This window comes from Wyeomyia smithii, chromosome 1, assembly GCF_029784165.1.
Source record: "Wyeomyia smithii strain HCP4-BCI-WySm-NY-G18 chromosome 1, ASM2978416v1, whole genome shotgun sequence".
NCBI lineage: Eukaryota > Metazoa > Arthropoda > Insecta > Diptera > Culicidae > Wyeomyia > Wyeomyia smithii.
The window spans coordinates 192583717-192597212 of NC_073694.1; the positions used below are offsets into that span (position 1 = coordinate 192583717).

The 13496-nt window shown below is 41.6% G+C and overlaps 2 protein-coding genes across 3 annotated transcripts; one reads left to right on the forward strand and one right to left on the reverse strand.

The window, feature by feature from the left end:
• Positions 1 to 431: 431 nt before the first annotated feature.
• LOC129718189 (succinate--CoA ligase [GDP-forming] subunit beta, mitochondrial) lies at positions 432 to 2629 on the reverse strand. Of its 2 annotated transcripts, none has more exons than XM_055668684.1 (5): positions 2500 to 2629; positions 2046 to 2165; positions 1853 to 1988; positions 1684 to 1783; positions 432 to 1623 (listed from the first exon to the last, which is right to left on the reverse strand). In XM_055668684.1, the coding sequence occupies exons 2-5, from the start codon at positions 2109 to 2111 to the stop codon at positions 657 to 659; spliced, it is 1269 nt and encodes a 422-aa protein (XP_055524659.1). In that variant the 5' UTR covers positions 2112 to 2165; positions 2500 to 2629; the 3' UTR covers positions 432 to 656. The 2 variants fall into 2 exon arrangements, with proteins under 2 accessions (XP_055524659.1, XP_055524661.1); XM_055668686.1 differs by having other exon boundaries at positions 2509 to 2610.
• A 4238-nt stretch (positions 2630 to 6867) lies between these two features.
• LOC129718190 (titin-like) lies at positions 6868 to 13101 on the forward strand. Its single transcript, XM_055668687.1, has 5 exons — positions 6868 to 7112; positions 7254 to 9540; positions 10630 to 11954; positions 12012 to 12245; positions 12306 to 13101. Exons 1-5 carry the CDS (start codon positions 7103 to 7105, stop codon positions 12668 to 12670), a joined length of 4221 nt encoding a protein of 1406 aa, XP_055524662.1. The 5' UTR covers positions 6868 to 7102; the 3' UTR covers positions 12671 to 13101.
• The last annotated feature ends 395 nt before the right edge of the window (positions 13102 to 13496 follow it).

Consider the following 13496-nt stretch of genomic DNA (forward strand, 5'->3'; position numbering starts at 1 on the left):
TCTGAGTATGTGTGTTTTATTGATATCTACCTATCTTATTGCATTGTGATGTGATTGATGATTTACATAGATCTTAAGCTTTATGCACGGACCGACGCCACTGTCTTTACTGTTCCATGCGATAGAGAACGTGATTGGCAAAGGAAATCTCTCGGCGTCGGCTAGAACTAAAGTTGTTAGGTAACGCCACTCCACAACCAACGAGATTTCGTTTCCCTCAATCATCTATGCTATCTCCAAACATTGTGCCGTATTATAGAAGCTTCGAGGAGCAACTGGTCTCCTTGGAAATACATAGTCGAGTCGAGTCTGCTTACCTTTTGTAACAGAGCCCATTGTTCTTACAAGATTGTCCTGCTTTCACACAGCACAAAACAAGGCTTAAGTTTCGTTCAACTAGTTAGCAATAATGCAATGAAACAACCACAAAGTAGAAAAAAATGACTTGTACTATATTTGAAGTGGCAATTTTAAGGAAAAACTTATAACTCTATTCGTTCTCTAAAAAGTGTATTTAAAATCAAGAAAAAAAAATGCACCAACAATCTGTCTTTTGTTGATCGGCTGCGGTCCCATGGACCTCATTCATCCTGTGTTCCGAAATTACTGCCTAGCCCATTAGAATCGAACCTCATTTGCATGTAAACACCCATGCTTCAACTGATCGCTCGAACGGCCTTGCGTGCGGCATCATCCAAATCGACTGCCGAATCAATCTTTAGCCCCGAATCCTGGAGAATCTTTTTAGCAGCGTTCACGTTAGTGCCTTCCAGCCGCACAACCAGTGGCACCTTCAGTCCGATCGTTTTGGTGGCGTTTACTATTCCGTTGGCAATCGTTGCGCAGTTGACGATACCGCCAAAAACGTTTACCAGAATGGCTTTCACGTTCTGATCGGAAGTTAAAATTTGGAATGCTTTCAGTACTTGATCTTCAGTCACGTTACCGCCGACGTCCAAAAAGTTGGCCGGACTGCCGCCATTCAATTTAATGATGTCCATGGTGGCCATGGCTAATCCGGCACCATTCACCAAACAACCAATGTTTCCTTCCATTGCGATATAGTTGAGATTATACCGGCTGGCTTCCAGCTCCTTCGGGTCAGTGTCTTCGTGCACGTCCATGGCGAATATTTCCTTCTGCCTAAACTCTGCGTTGTCGTCAAAGTTCAGCTTTGCGTCAACAGAGATCACTCGACCATCGTCTGTCTCCGCCAGTGGATTAATCTCGATCTGGGTGGCATCTACCTTGACGAACAATTTGTACAATTTTTCAATCTCATTTGCTGCCTTCTCCACCAAAGGTCCCTTAAATTCTAGAAACCGGGCAATCTCTTCAGCTTGGTCATGCGAAATTCCTCCTATGATCGAAATCGGAACGGTTTTAATCTTCTCCGGGGTCTTTTCTGCCACTGCTTCGATATCCATTCCCCCTGCAGGAGATGCAATTATGACTGGGCCGTTGTTTTCTCGATCCATCACAATCGACAGGTACGTTTCGCGAACAATATTTATACTGTCAGCCACCATTACCTTTTTCACCAATATCCCATCCTTTGGTGTCTGCTTGGTAATGAGCTTTGCACCCACCATTTTTTCTATCAACGGAATCACCTGCGAGCGTCTGTTAAGAAAATACAAATAAAAAAGTATGTGAAATGATAACCGCATAGCCAACGCTTACTCTTTAGTAATGTGAACGCCTCCCTTGAATCCATTATCAAAATGACCTTTGCCCCGGCCTCCGGCGAGAATCTGTGCTTTCACGACATATTCATTGACGTCTGCAAAACACGGCATAGATTACTATCACAATCGATTGTGTCTGTGTGTGTGTTCAGTGTGTTACTCACTGAAGTCCTTTAGCACAGCTTCGTCCTTTTTTCCCTCTAGCACACGAAAAGCTTGAATGGCTACGCCACTCTCTGCCAGCAGCTTTTTACTCTGATACTCTAGCAAGTTGAGATTTCGAGTAGGTATTAGAGGAAACTGCAACGGAAAAAGTTGAAAATCTCTAAATAATTCGACAAACCGTTGAATACTTACGTAAATTCCGCTAGAAGTTCGACTGAGTAGCTGTCGGTAAACCCGAGACAGTGCTAGTGATGTCATCTTGATTTACGGTGTTTTCCAGTGCAGCAGATGGGATGTGTGCTTCCTAACGGACTGAAACAATATGAATTGCCGTATGATAATCATACATTTCGGCGGTGCATACAAATACTGATAACAGCTGAGCAATCATGCCAGAGCACCCTAAACCACGAGTATTCCGTATTTTTGCTCTTATCATTATGGTACATGGTTCATTTTTTTTTTTTTTTTTGAGAGAGGTTCAATGTCTCATTTAATAAAATATTGACTAGTATCGGTTTGATTGATGTATGCCATGTTTTATCTAACGTTATCATAAACGTTTCATTCATAAACTTGTCTACGATACAGTTCGATGTGAAATATATACGAGCAACACCGACTTTTGCAATTAATTTAAACTCACCAGAATTACCTGTAATAAAACCAACCGCACACTACATGTAAAAAATACTAAAACGAGCAACTTAATCGACTTGATAACTTTTCATTCTCGCACTTCACGTGTCACTGGAGCTAAACGAAAACAAAAGAGATGCGGGCCGATATGCACCAGGGATGCCAGGTCATTTTTTCAAATGTTTTCACATGTCTTCCAACCCGAGATGGCTTGTTAAAACTAGCAACACTCAGAGGGAGAGATATGGATATGCATGCGAAGAGAGTCAATGAGCATAAAAGAGAGGTGAGGAGGAGAGTGAATTTTTCTAGTATTAGTGAATGCTTCAAATGTAAACAACTAGACGAACTCAATGGGAAACCCAAATAGCTACGTCACTATTTGGCATCAACTATGGGCAGAGGGGGGCGAGCAGAGGGACGCGTGCAAGTGTTAGTAAGTTTTCTCCTCACCTCTCTTTTATACTCATTGGAAGAGAGTGTTGCAAGGGGATGGCAACCCTATCTAAACTCTACACGTTTGACAGTAGCCAACATATCGGGGCTTTATTTAAAAATAAGGCCCCGAGGCAGGCGCCCAGCAAAACTTCCATATACTTTTCACTTTAGTCGGGAAGACTCTTCACTCATTCAACATAGAAAGAGATAGCATGTTGCCATTCCCCTGAAGTGTTGTGAGCAGGGGAATGGCAACATGCTATCTCTTTCTATGTTGAATGAGTGAAGAGTCTTCCCGACTAAAGTGAAAAGTATACAAGAGTTTTGCTGGGTGCCGGCCTCGGGGCTTTATTTTTAAATAATGTTAAAATATGTTTAAATATGTTAATATGTTGGCTACTGTCAAAAGTGTAGAGTTTAGATAGGGCTGCCATCCCCTTGGTTGTGAGCCGACCGCAATGAGAATAAAAGAGAGGTGAGGAGGAGAGTGAAATTTTCTAGTATTAGTAAATGCTTCAAATGTAAACAACTAGATGAACTCAATGGGAAACCCAAATAACTACGTCACTATTTGGCATCAACTATGGGCAGAGGAGGATGAGCAGAGGGGCGCGTGCAAGTGTTAGTAAGTTTCCTCCTCACCTCTCTTTTATACTCATTGAGCCAAACGAACATGTCAAAATCCAAGCCAAACGAACAAGAAAGATGTCACATTGAGAGGTATTGCAATAAGGTTCAATAAGGAATATACTTATTTTGACACGTTTTTCATGTTCTTTTGCTAAAAGATGAATTGAGAATGCTCCAAAGTTGCTTCATCATAGTGATTTTAACTGGTGGTTCACAAACTCTTTGTATGGTCTACAAAATAATGATGAAAGTATATAAAATTAAACATAAACATAAAACTTAACACCTTCGTGGTTTTTGTGATGCACTTTATTATTCCCCAGGACTTCCACCGTCACCATCAGTTATACGAGTCGAAAAAAAAGTTAGTAACATTGCGCTTTGAGAAGAGACTGGCACCTCTGATATGTGAAACCTAGTTGCCAAATCAGCGGGTTTTTTCATCGATTATCTCTCTCTCTCTCTCTCTCTCTCTCTCTCTCTCTCTCTCTGAGTATCTCTAATTGAAACTAGCAATATTCAGAGGGAGAGATATGCGAAGGAAATGTTGTGAGCCAAACGAACATGTCAAAATCCAAGCCAAACGAACAAGAAAGATTAAGGCATTGAAAGGTGTTGCAATCAGGTACAATTAAGGATATATTTGTCTTCACACGTTTTTCATGTTCAATTGCTGAACAATGAATTGAGAATGCTCCAAAATTGCTTTATTACAGTGATTTTTAACTGGTGGTTCACAAACCTTTTGTATGGTCAACAAAATAATGATCAAAATTTAACACCTCCGCGGTTTTTGATATTGAGATTTGCCAAATTGGAGGTTTTTTTCATCGCTTATCTCTCGCTCTGAGTATCTCTAGTTAAAACCTGGGAGGGAGAAACCAGGCCTTAGACGCGCCTATGCTTTTGCACTGGGTTGTATGTGACTTTTTTGTGGCTTCATTTCCATTTCGAACCCACTGTGGTTCCAATATTTTGCTTGTTATTTTTCGGTCATAGAAAAATGGCGTCTTTTCATAGGCCTGGGAGAAACGGATATGAAGCTGTGTGAGTGTCAAAATGAACCAGAATGAGCTGTCATTGACTGTTGATTTGAACCAAGGAAAAATAAGCATTGATTGCGATGAGTATTGTTATAACTGAAAGGTATTGCCACAGGCAGACGTCCAAGCAAGAACAACATTGATCAAAATTTCCGTGTAAATTTTCAAAGTAAATGTCGGTACTGGTAGCGCTATCTGGTTACGGATTGCTACTACAAAAAACTTTACACAAGTTCGAACTCAGCTTGGACGTCTGTTTGCGGTATCGCGTTGCTCGAAAAAATATTCATTGCAAACAGTTTTTGTATTCATTGTCGTTTTACAAAATATTTTGATTTGTTTTTTAAAATAATAAATTTCATAAGCTTCAAGTAATAATCATGCTAGCGTACTTCGATTATTAAACTTACGCTTCTCATGATTTAAGGCTTTGGTTACAATTTCGAACACACTTCATCACGATGGAAATCAGAACTTTGAAAAAAACTTTTACACAACGGCAAATTGAAGGAAACACAGACTTGAAAAATTAGTTATTAGTAAAAAATTAATTATCAGAAAACGACGCATGTGCGTGTTCTCTGTTTTGAGTGTAGTATTCGTTTCTCCCTCCAAGGTTGAAACTATAGTCACTGTATGTTTTACTAGTCTGGCGGAGTGGATTCGGGAACCAATTTTAACTGTTATAACGGAAACCAGTCGTATTGAATTTCCAAAATCTTTTTAAAGTAGATGTTTTAACCATTTGTGTTGTTTTCAAAGGCGTTTTGGCGTTTCAAAGTGTTTTCAATCATTCAAAGCATATTACCCCTATTACAATAAACGAGACGAGCAAAATGTTGTACTAGGGAGCGCGATTGAAACTTGGCTGGTGACAGCTGAGCGAAGGCCTAAACACAATGGATACGTGGCGGCTGCGTTTACGGCAATTTGACAGTTAGCCCATACATTTCCTTTCAAATCAAAGTCAGCGCAACGCAAACGTATCCATTGTGCTTGAACCTTGGCAGACGAGCTAGTCGTTTAAAATCCAGTCGACTCATCATCTGCAATACCAAAATTGGTCAGATTATTAACTCGTCGCTCGCCTCGTCTTCTGTAGTAGGGGCCATAATTTGTGATTATATTCCATTCGTTTTTTTTCTGAATTACAGCTTTTTACGCGCCATAATGGCGGACGCTGTAATGCAAAGTTCGTAATAAATTACCCACCCTTTTGACAACTCTGCTTACGTCTTCAAGTCTTCATACAATTTATCAAAAGAAAAATATATCTGGCAACATTTGTATTGCCAATTTTTCAGAAATTGCAAATCTGACAGAGAGGTTCGCATATTACGAACACGCATTATTGCGACCGCCATTATGATGCGTAAAAAACTGGAAAGGCGTTTGCCTTACCCTTCTCTGTTTATTTAGTGCATCTCTCGGCTCTCTAAGGCTGAATTTTGATGGAGTTCTTTTCATCTATGGCTTTGATGGTCTAGGTCGTTTTAGGCTAGTTTTAAACTATTATTGTCTTTCTTTTGCTTATATTTTTTTAATTAGTAAATAAAAACAACGGAAATAACCATTTTCTCGAATTTTAGTTGCACAAAAAATGTCCACGTGGACAAAGAAGGGGGTTGGTAAATGTCCACGAGGGCGTCTAAGGTTTTGTGTCCACGTGGAATGTGGACGGTCCCGAAGTTGATTTTCTCAGTTCGTTGCAATGCAAATGTTATAGTGAATTCCTTTATTCCACTGCGTCAGAGCAAATCTGCCGAAGAATAAAGAAACGACATCGCGATTTACAAGCTTAAAGCTGAAAAACTTTACGGTGCGCTTCGGGCAGTACGGCAGGTCAATACTGGGTCAAAATCGAGCAAATTCAGCCGGGTTTTGGCAGCAGTTAGGTTGCTTCCAGATCAAAACGAGATGAGCTGATGGAATAAAGAAATTTGCTATTCGCGTTGACGTTGTAGCTGATATTATTGTTTGGTTTTTGCGTGCGAAAAAGAAGAAAGGAAATATTTTTGCTTTTGTCATCACGCACATTTTTGAAATTACATATGAAAGTTCACATAAGTGCGAACACCTTTCAAAATTCTTTTCAACGCGAATAAACCTAATTAGATTGGTCGATTTCAAAAATCACGCGAGATTTAATGTATCTGGCATGCCTGCCTAGAAGCGACACCATTCGCCGCTACCGATCTTTTCAGCAAGCAAACTGTTCGCCCGGCGAATAAAATAACGTTCAAAGCAGCGGCGAAAAAGGAGCCGAAGGCGACCATTATTGTATGGCAGCAGCAGTGTACTTCACAACATAAAGCTTCGGTCGCTGTTGAAGAGACAAATTTACTGGGATTTTCTCCATTAATTAGATAACTATCATCTTCAGAGTAACGAACAGTGTTTTCCGTGACTATCGGTTATATCTGTAGCGTAAAAAGTGGAACAATTTACGATTAAAAACCGAAAGATTTGACGCTTGAAGGTTGTGCAAGATTTTCAGGTATGAACAGAGGTAAGGCGGCGTAATTTTTTTTTTTCATCTTTCGGTTGCACGAATCTTTATTCAAGCTTGTGCGTCGTTTGGAATCTTTTTTAACATTCATCTTTGTCCTTGTTCTGTTTATCCTTTACTGCGTGTAAACACAACCGTTAGGAATGGGAACGCCACAGAGAGACGTAGAATCCTTGACGGAACAGGCGCGGGCTACGAAGTCGGGACGAAAAGTGAAGCGTCCAGCTCATTTTGATGATTCGCCGGAAACAAAAAAAGCTGCACCTGCTTCGTCGAAAAAAGCAGCGGTTCTACAAAATGTCGAATCACCTACAGTAAAACCTGAAGCGGAGATTGGAAAAAAATCTGCCAGGAAAACCATACTCAAAAGTTTGGACGATACACCGAGCAAGAATGGAGTTTTAGAACCGGAAACGACGAAAAAGTCGGCCCGGAAAACACTGCTTGTTGACGAGCAAATGTTGGATAAAAAATCTGCTCGTAAAACTGCATCAAAACAAGTGGAAACAACACCGACTAAGGACAAAACGCCGGAACCAGAAATAGGTAAAAAATCGGCCAAAAAGACCCTGCTGAAATCGGCTGTTAAAAATGCTTCTGTCGAGCAAGAGAAAGGCACACCGAAAAAGAAGGCCGAGCTAACTGCGGCTGAAAAGCAATCTACCAAACAAGAAGAAATGGAAGCTGTTGTTCTTGAAGCTGGAACATCGCGAACCGGTCGGAAAATCAAAGTTCCAGCTCATTTGAAGGAATTTGAAGAAGTTGTTGTGGCTAGTCCGAAGAAAGAGACAGCGGAAAAATTGGTATCGCGAAAATCTTCAGCACCAATACCGAAAAAGGATACCCCCGAACCAATTGAGGAAAAAACTATTCCAAAGACTCCTGGAAGAGGTAAATCGTTGGCTGTGTTGCGCAAGGAGTCAGGAACTGAGCCAGAGGAGGAGAAGAAGTCTACTTTAAAAACACCGAGAAGAGGAAAATCGTTGGCCATGCGTGGGGAACCTGAATTAGAGTCTGACGAAACATCAACTATGGGCAAGCCTTTTGTGTCTCTAACTAAAACGTCGTCGTTGGATTTGGAGGACGATAAAACTTCTAAAGTTGGTAAAACGCCGAAACGAGGAAAATCACTAGCCTCTGCGCTGATGGAACCTGAACTTGGGAATGAACTAACACCATCAAAACGAGAAGTCACGGTTAAGTCTATGCTGAAAACTGCAGATATTAACAAAGTTATTTCTATAAACTTGGTTAAGCATGTAGGTACCGAAGACAATATATCTCCGAAGAAAGCTACACCTACATCGTCAGAGACTATGCAGTTTTCGCCACTGAAACGCGGCAAATTAATGGTTGTTGCGACTCAGGTTGCTACTCCGGAGAACGCTACCAAAACAAATAAAACAGCTGATAACTTGGGTGAACCGATTTCTCGATCCGGAAGAAAAATCAAACCAAAAAAATATTTTGGCGAATTTGAAGAAGAGGAACCAGTGTCTATCGTTGCTAAAACAGTATCACCGAATAAGGTGATTCCCAAGATGTCACCATTGGCAAAAAAAGATTCTTCGCAAAAGCCGAAAGTTCTATCCCCTACAAAAAGGCTCTCACCATCTATGAAGGAACACAGTAGAACTGAAATTTCTCCTCCGAAAAAAATAAAATTGGATCCGCTGCCAAGAGTATCACCCAAAGTGAATAAAATTTCCCCTAACACAGAAGAACGTCAAATTACCGTGCGAGGAGGAAACGATCATCATCACGGTGTGGACAAGCATTCGGATGATACTTCTCCAGCCAACAGTTCAAAGGAAACGGCAGATACTTCATCTGGTGAATCCACTTCAAACAAAGTACCAGTCGAGCGTATTCAGTCGAACCAAGACAAGACGTCTCCTGCGAAAGCGACTTCAAAGCAGGAAAAACAATCAGAACAGAAAGTAAAACGAGCTCGCAAGACTTTGCCTGCAGCCGATGAACAAGCGCCGTCTGAAAAAGTTCCAAAGACACCGTCACGTAGAGTGACCAGCGCAGTTTTAACAGTACTCCCCGTACCCACCGACGAAGCTGCAATCAATAGCCGTTCCGGTAGAAAGATCAAACCGAAAAAGTTTTTTGGAGAAGATGAAACTGCAGTCACGGTTTCTGCTTCTAAAGCAAAAACTGTAGTAAAACCAGAAGGAGGACGTGGCCGACGCAAGACACTTGCGGCAGAGTTTAGTAGTGACGCACAGGAGAAATCCAGTGGAGACGAAACATCCACTTCGAAAAAAGATGATGCAAAGATAGAAGGGGCACCCTCTTGTGATGAAATTCTAACCGTCATGGGAGCTTCCCAGTCGGTAGTGTCGATCGCGGGTGATACACCGGAGGCGGAAATGCCAGCAGCTGCTTGCGAGGATCAGGACCACCAACAACAACTGAGCGGGTAAGTTTTCGGTAGCAGTTAACAGGAATGTTATATCCTTCCAGGGTGTCTTCCGCTGTCGATGCAATATATTTTATCCATCCGCATACAGATACTAACGCTCAATTTTATGCATTCAGTCTAATTTTTAAATACGATAAAACAGTCTCAAGAAGAGTATAAGTTTGATCTCTCTTTTATTAATTTCGGGATTATAATATGTTTTTATAATTTTCGTTCATTCGAACTTTCGCTTTGTATAGTTTTACGAAATATGGATTAAAGCATTTTATCTGCGCAAAAAATTTCACCTGCTGGCGTTTTCATTTATATTTTGGCAATGCCCTTCACTCGCTCATGTCGTTTTCATTTCTGCGGTGGTCCTGCAGCGGTTCGATAGCATGTAAGCGAGAAACGACGTAGCATCATCGCAGAAAAATGAGACAACATTAAATTTCATTGCTCCACTAACGACTGTTGTCGTTTCTTAATGTTCAATGTTGTCCAACATTTTTGCCTTTGCTTCAAATTACGAGCCTGAGCATCGCGGTTCAACATTGATTACTTAGTTTTTCTTTATCGTAGTACAAAAACGAGGGAACTTTGATAAATCGTTCATTAAATACGGTATAGCCAGCCTAAATATAACCCAGCACGTATGACAAACGTCAATGTTTCGGGAAATGTGCTTTTCCCAGTCGGTCGACCGCTTGATATGGTTCCACTAGAACCCACATTCGCTCAATGATTTTCTGAGCAATTTAGAGGGTTCATGTTCGAGTTCTCCCAGCTAGTCTCGAGGTGTACGATGCTGGTCTAATAAACCAGTTGTTGTACGTTAGAATCCAAGCTCGGAGAGAAAAGTTAGTGGCAGTAAAATCATGGCGCTGCTCATGGTGTCTGTGTTCAATTCCCGTGAATCATCATTCAAGACTGTTTTCCAAAAACCAAAAGCCGTCATCTTGGACTTCAAAACGGCGCCGGGGCATCATCCCGGCTCCGGAAATAAATGGTAATCGTTCTTCGAGGTTCGCAAATCTTTAGCCACATCAAGCACCGATATCCCTTTTTGTTTCGCATTAATAATAAATTCGTGCAAAATTTTTACAGAGAAAAACTATCGGAAGTCACCGAAACTGAGCAAGACAAGCTGGACCGAGAGGAGCTATTCGATAGCGTTGAAGCTGCCCTGGAGGAAAATTTTCAGGACACCCGTATAGAACAGACAGCGCCGGCACCGCAGCAGATGATAAAACTTCCCCCAAACGATCCTGCACCGTTAGTTGAGCAGGATCTATTGCCACAGTTGGCCGATTCTAGTGATCCTGCCGTGGAAGCTGATCCGGAGCCTTCTGCCGAGGTCTTGCCGTGTGGCGAAAAGGAGGGAAGCATTCCGAAAGATCTGTCAACCGCTGAGATACAAGAAAGCGATGAAATTATACAAGACGATGTTCTCGATGTACCGCAAGAATTTGGTGAACAGCCCACTGAGTCGCAGCAAGAACCTGATAACACACCTAGTGCTGAGTGTGATGTTGATGAACCATCTATCAACGCCACTGTGAATTGTCAGAAAGCAGAAATATCAGCAGGAAGTTGCTTCTCAGAAGCCTTACAGGTTGACGAAGAATTAGCCCCAACGCAAAATGTTAACAACAGCAAGGATGAACATTTCGAATGTCTGGAATTTTTGGAAAACTCTGTCGCTGCTGTAATACCAGAAACAGAGCAGTTGCTTAGCGAGACTCCGATATCTGCGAATGGCATGTTAAACTCGAATATCACCGATAATGAATTGGCCAGTGCAACTTTGGATGATCAGCAACTTGTTGAACCGGTTGATAACTTTGACGAAGCTCAAACAGAACAGGCGGAAACATCAGCTACACCTGAGATTGAAGACGATCTGAATGATACCAAACCTCCCGACATGAATGACATTGATCTCGATGATGAAGAAATTCCCGATCACATCAACTGCACCTACACGGAGAACGATCGTGACAACGAGTCGATAATTGTAATTCCGGATACTCCAATGATCCCAAATGTAAACTCTTCTGTACCAGCAGCACCTAAAACTCCCGAATCTAAGGCAGCCATGAGTGAGGAAAAATTTTCACCTGACAAACCGGAGCAACAACAACAACCCAGCGTTCCGCTGCAAGTGATTGAAATTTTCGATAGCCCGATTGCGGCGGACGATGCATCAGAGCGAACCGATATAAAAAGTACGACTAGCACCCCCCTGAAACAAGCGAAAGACGCGCCAGCAAAACTAACCGCTATGGAGCGCATCATTCAGAACAGTCGCAAACGTTCCCTGTCCGCCGGCGATGCTGAGGTATCTAAAAAGAACGTGACATTCCACAGTCCGGCTAATAGTACCATTCTAGTAGACACGATCGATGAGCGGTTGAAGAAAAGTGTCAACAGTAAGCATTCGAAAAAGTTTTATTGATGTTTGAATAAAATAGTTTTTTTTTTTTCAGAAACAGGCAGCAATCAACGCAAACGGTCATTGTCGGAGCATAGAGATTTGACCGTCAGTGATGGCGTGAAACCGGCTAAGGTAACCAAACTACCCAACTTCAGATCAATCCATCAGCAACAGTTTAACCGCATGGAGTCAATCCAAGAGTTCCACAACAGGAAGGTCCAGCGCGCTAAGGTACTTGCTACTAGCGGTGCTAAGAGTCCCGCAGCAGCTTCGTTAATAAAGTCAGGTAATAAACAAACCTATTTTGTACTATTTCGATTGAAGCTCATTCGCTTACACTCGCTAGATTCAAACACACCGCACAAGTCAACAGTAGTTCCCGTTAAATCACCATTTAAAAGTGGAAACGGCACCTCTTCAGTCAAAACGAAATCATTCATCTCTCGGCCGAAAATCGGCGGTATGAAGCCCCTCTCCGACAACGACCGAATGGAGAAACGACAACAGCAATTCCAGGCGGCATTCAAACCAAAAGTCGTCAGCAGCAGCAGCTGTAGTAGCAGCAGCAGCAGCTCGAGTAGCAAGGACACTTCGGATGGAGCGCGTCGCATTATCGAGCAGAGTCGCCACAAGCAGAGCCAGATCTTGAAAGGTGTTCGAACGAACAAACGGTTCGAACTGCTGATGAAATTCCGCGACACTCAGGAATAGATCGCTTGGAAGGAGTTCTCATGTTGATTATTTTACATTACACAGTGTTTCCCAGTTTACTGTTTGGTGACCCTTCATTCTAGTGTAGTACTGTACTTTCAATATTTTTATCACTATTAGTTTTTATTCGTTTAAAGGGACATTTACTAACATGCTTTATTAAACATATATGAACATTCATAAAAAATGTGTACATCGCATTGCAATTTAACGATTATGTTGTCTGGAAAGTCAGCCAGTCAAGTGGAAGGGACAGGCACAAGTTCAACTGCGGAATTTCTTGGCCTGATTTTAGCAAAACAAAACAAAAACTTGATAGTTGTTAGAGGATAAGATTTATTTTGACGGCTTCAGAGCCGTGAATATGTAAAGAAATAATCCACGTCTACAATATGAACACATTCTATCAATAAATGAAAAACTAAAGATTATTTAGCTGGTATACTCTATCAATTTTTATAACTATTCCGGATGGAATGTGTGAGAGCGTTTTCTGTATCATATGTTAAAGACGAGATTACATGGCATTGGGAGGGTAAAGGTGAATGTTTTAGCTTATCTAGTGTTGGTGAACTATCGAGAGTTTAAAAGTGAAATGTTGAAGTATTCCGCTGGAATCAAGGCAACTGCTCCGAGTCATCCTTTTATGTACCTGAAACGACAACTACATAGCCCGGGCAACTGCAGACGATTGCGATAGATCATGTCCTTCTAGCTATGGTATGTACTCCTGTGAGTGTCCCTCCTAATCTCAAGGCTATTCTGGATTCATTAGCAGGTGATATACCAAAAGAGCTCTATTACAATCCTGATGCGAGAGGCTTCA

Excerpts from the sequence above, each read along its gene's own strand:
- LOC129718189 (XM_055668684.1), bottom strand. The coding sequence starts at position 2,111 with ATGACATCACTAGCACTGTCTCGGGTTTACCGACAGCTACTCAGTCGA. Across the intron at positions 1,989-2,045 it reads GAACTTCTAGCGGAATTTAC|TTTCCTCTAATACCTACTCG; the intron begins GTAAGTATTCAA and ends TTTCCGTTGCAG. Across the intron at positions 1,624-1,683 it reads GGCGTTCACATTACTAAAGA|ACGCTCGCAGGTGATTCCGT; the intron begins GTAAGCGTTGGC and ends TTTTCTTAACAG.
- LOC129718190 (XM_055668687.1), top strand. Across the intron at positions 9,541-10,629 it reads CACCAACAACAACTGAGCGG|AGAAAAACTATCGGAAGTCA; the intron begins GTAAGTTTTCGG and ends AAATTTTTACAG. Across the intron at positions 11,955-12,011 it reads GTTGAAGAAAAGTGTCAACA|AAACAGGCAGCAATCAACGC; the intron begins GTAAGCATTCGA and ends TTTTTTTTTCAG.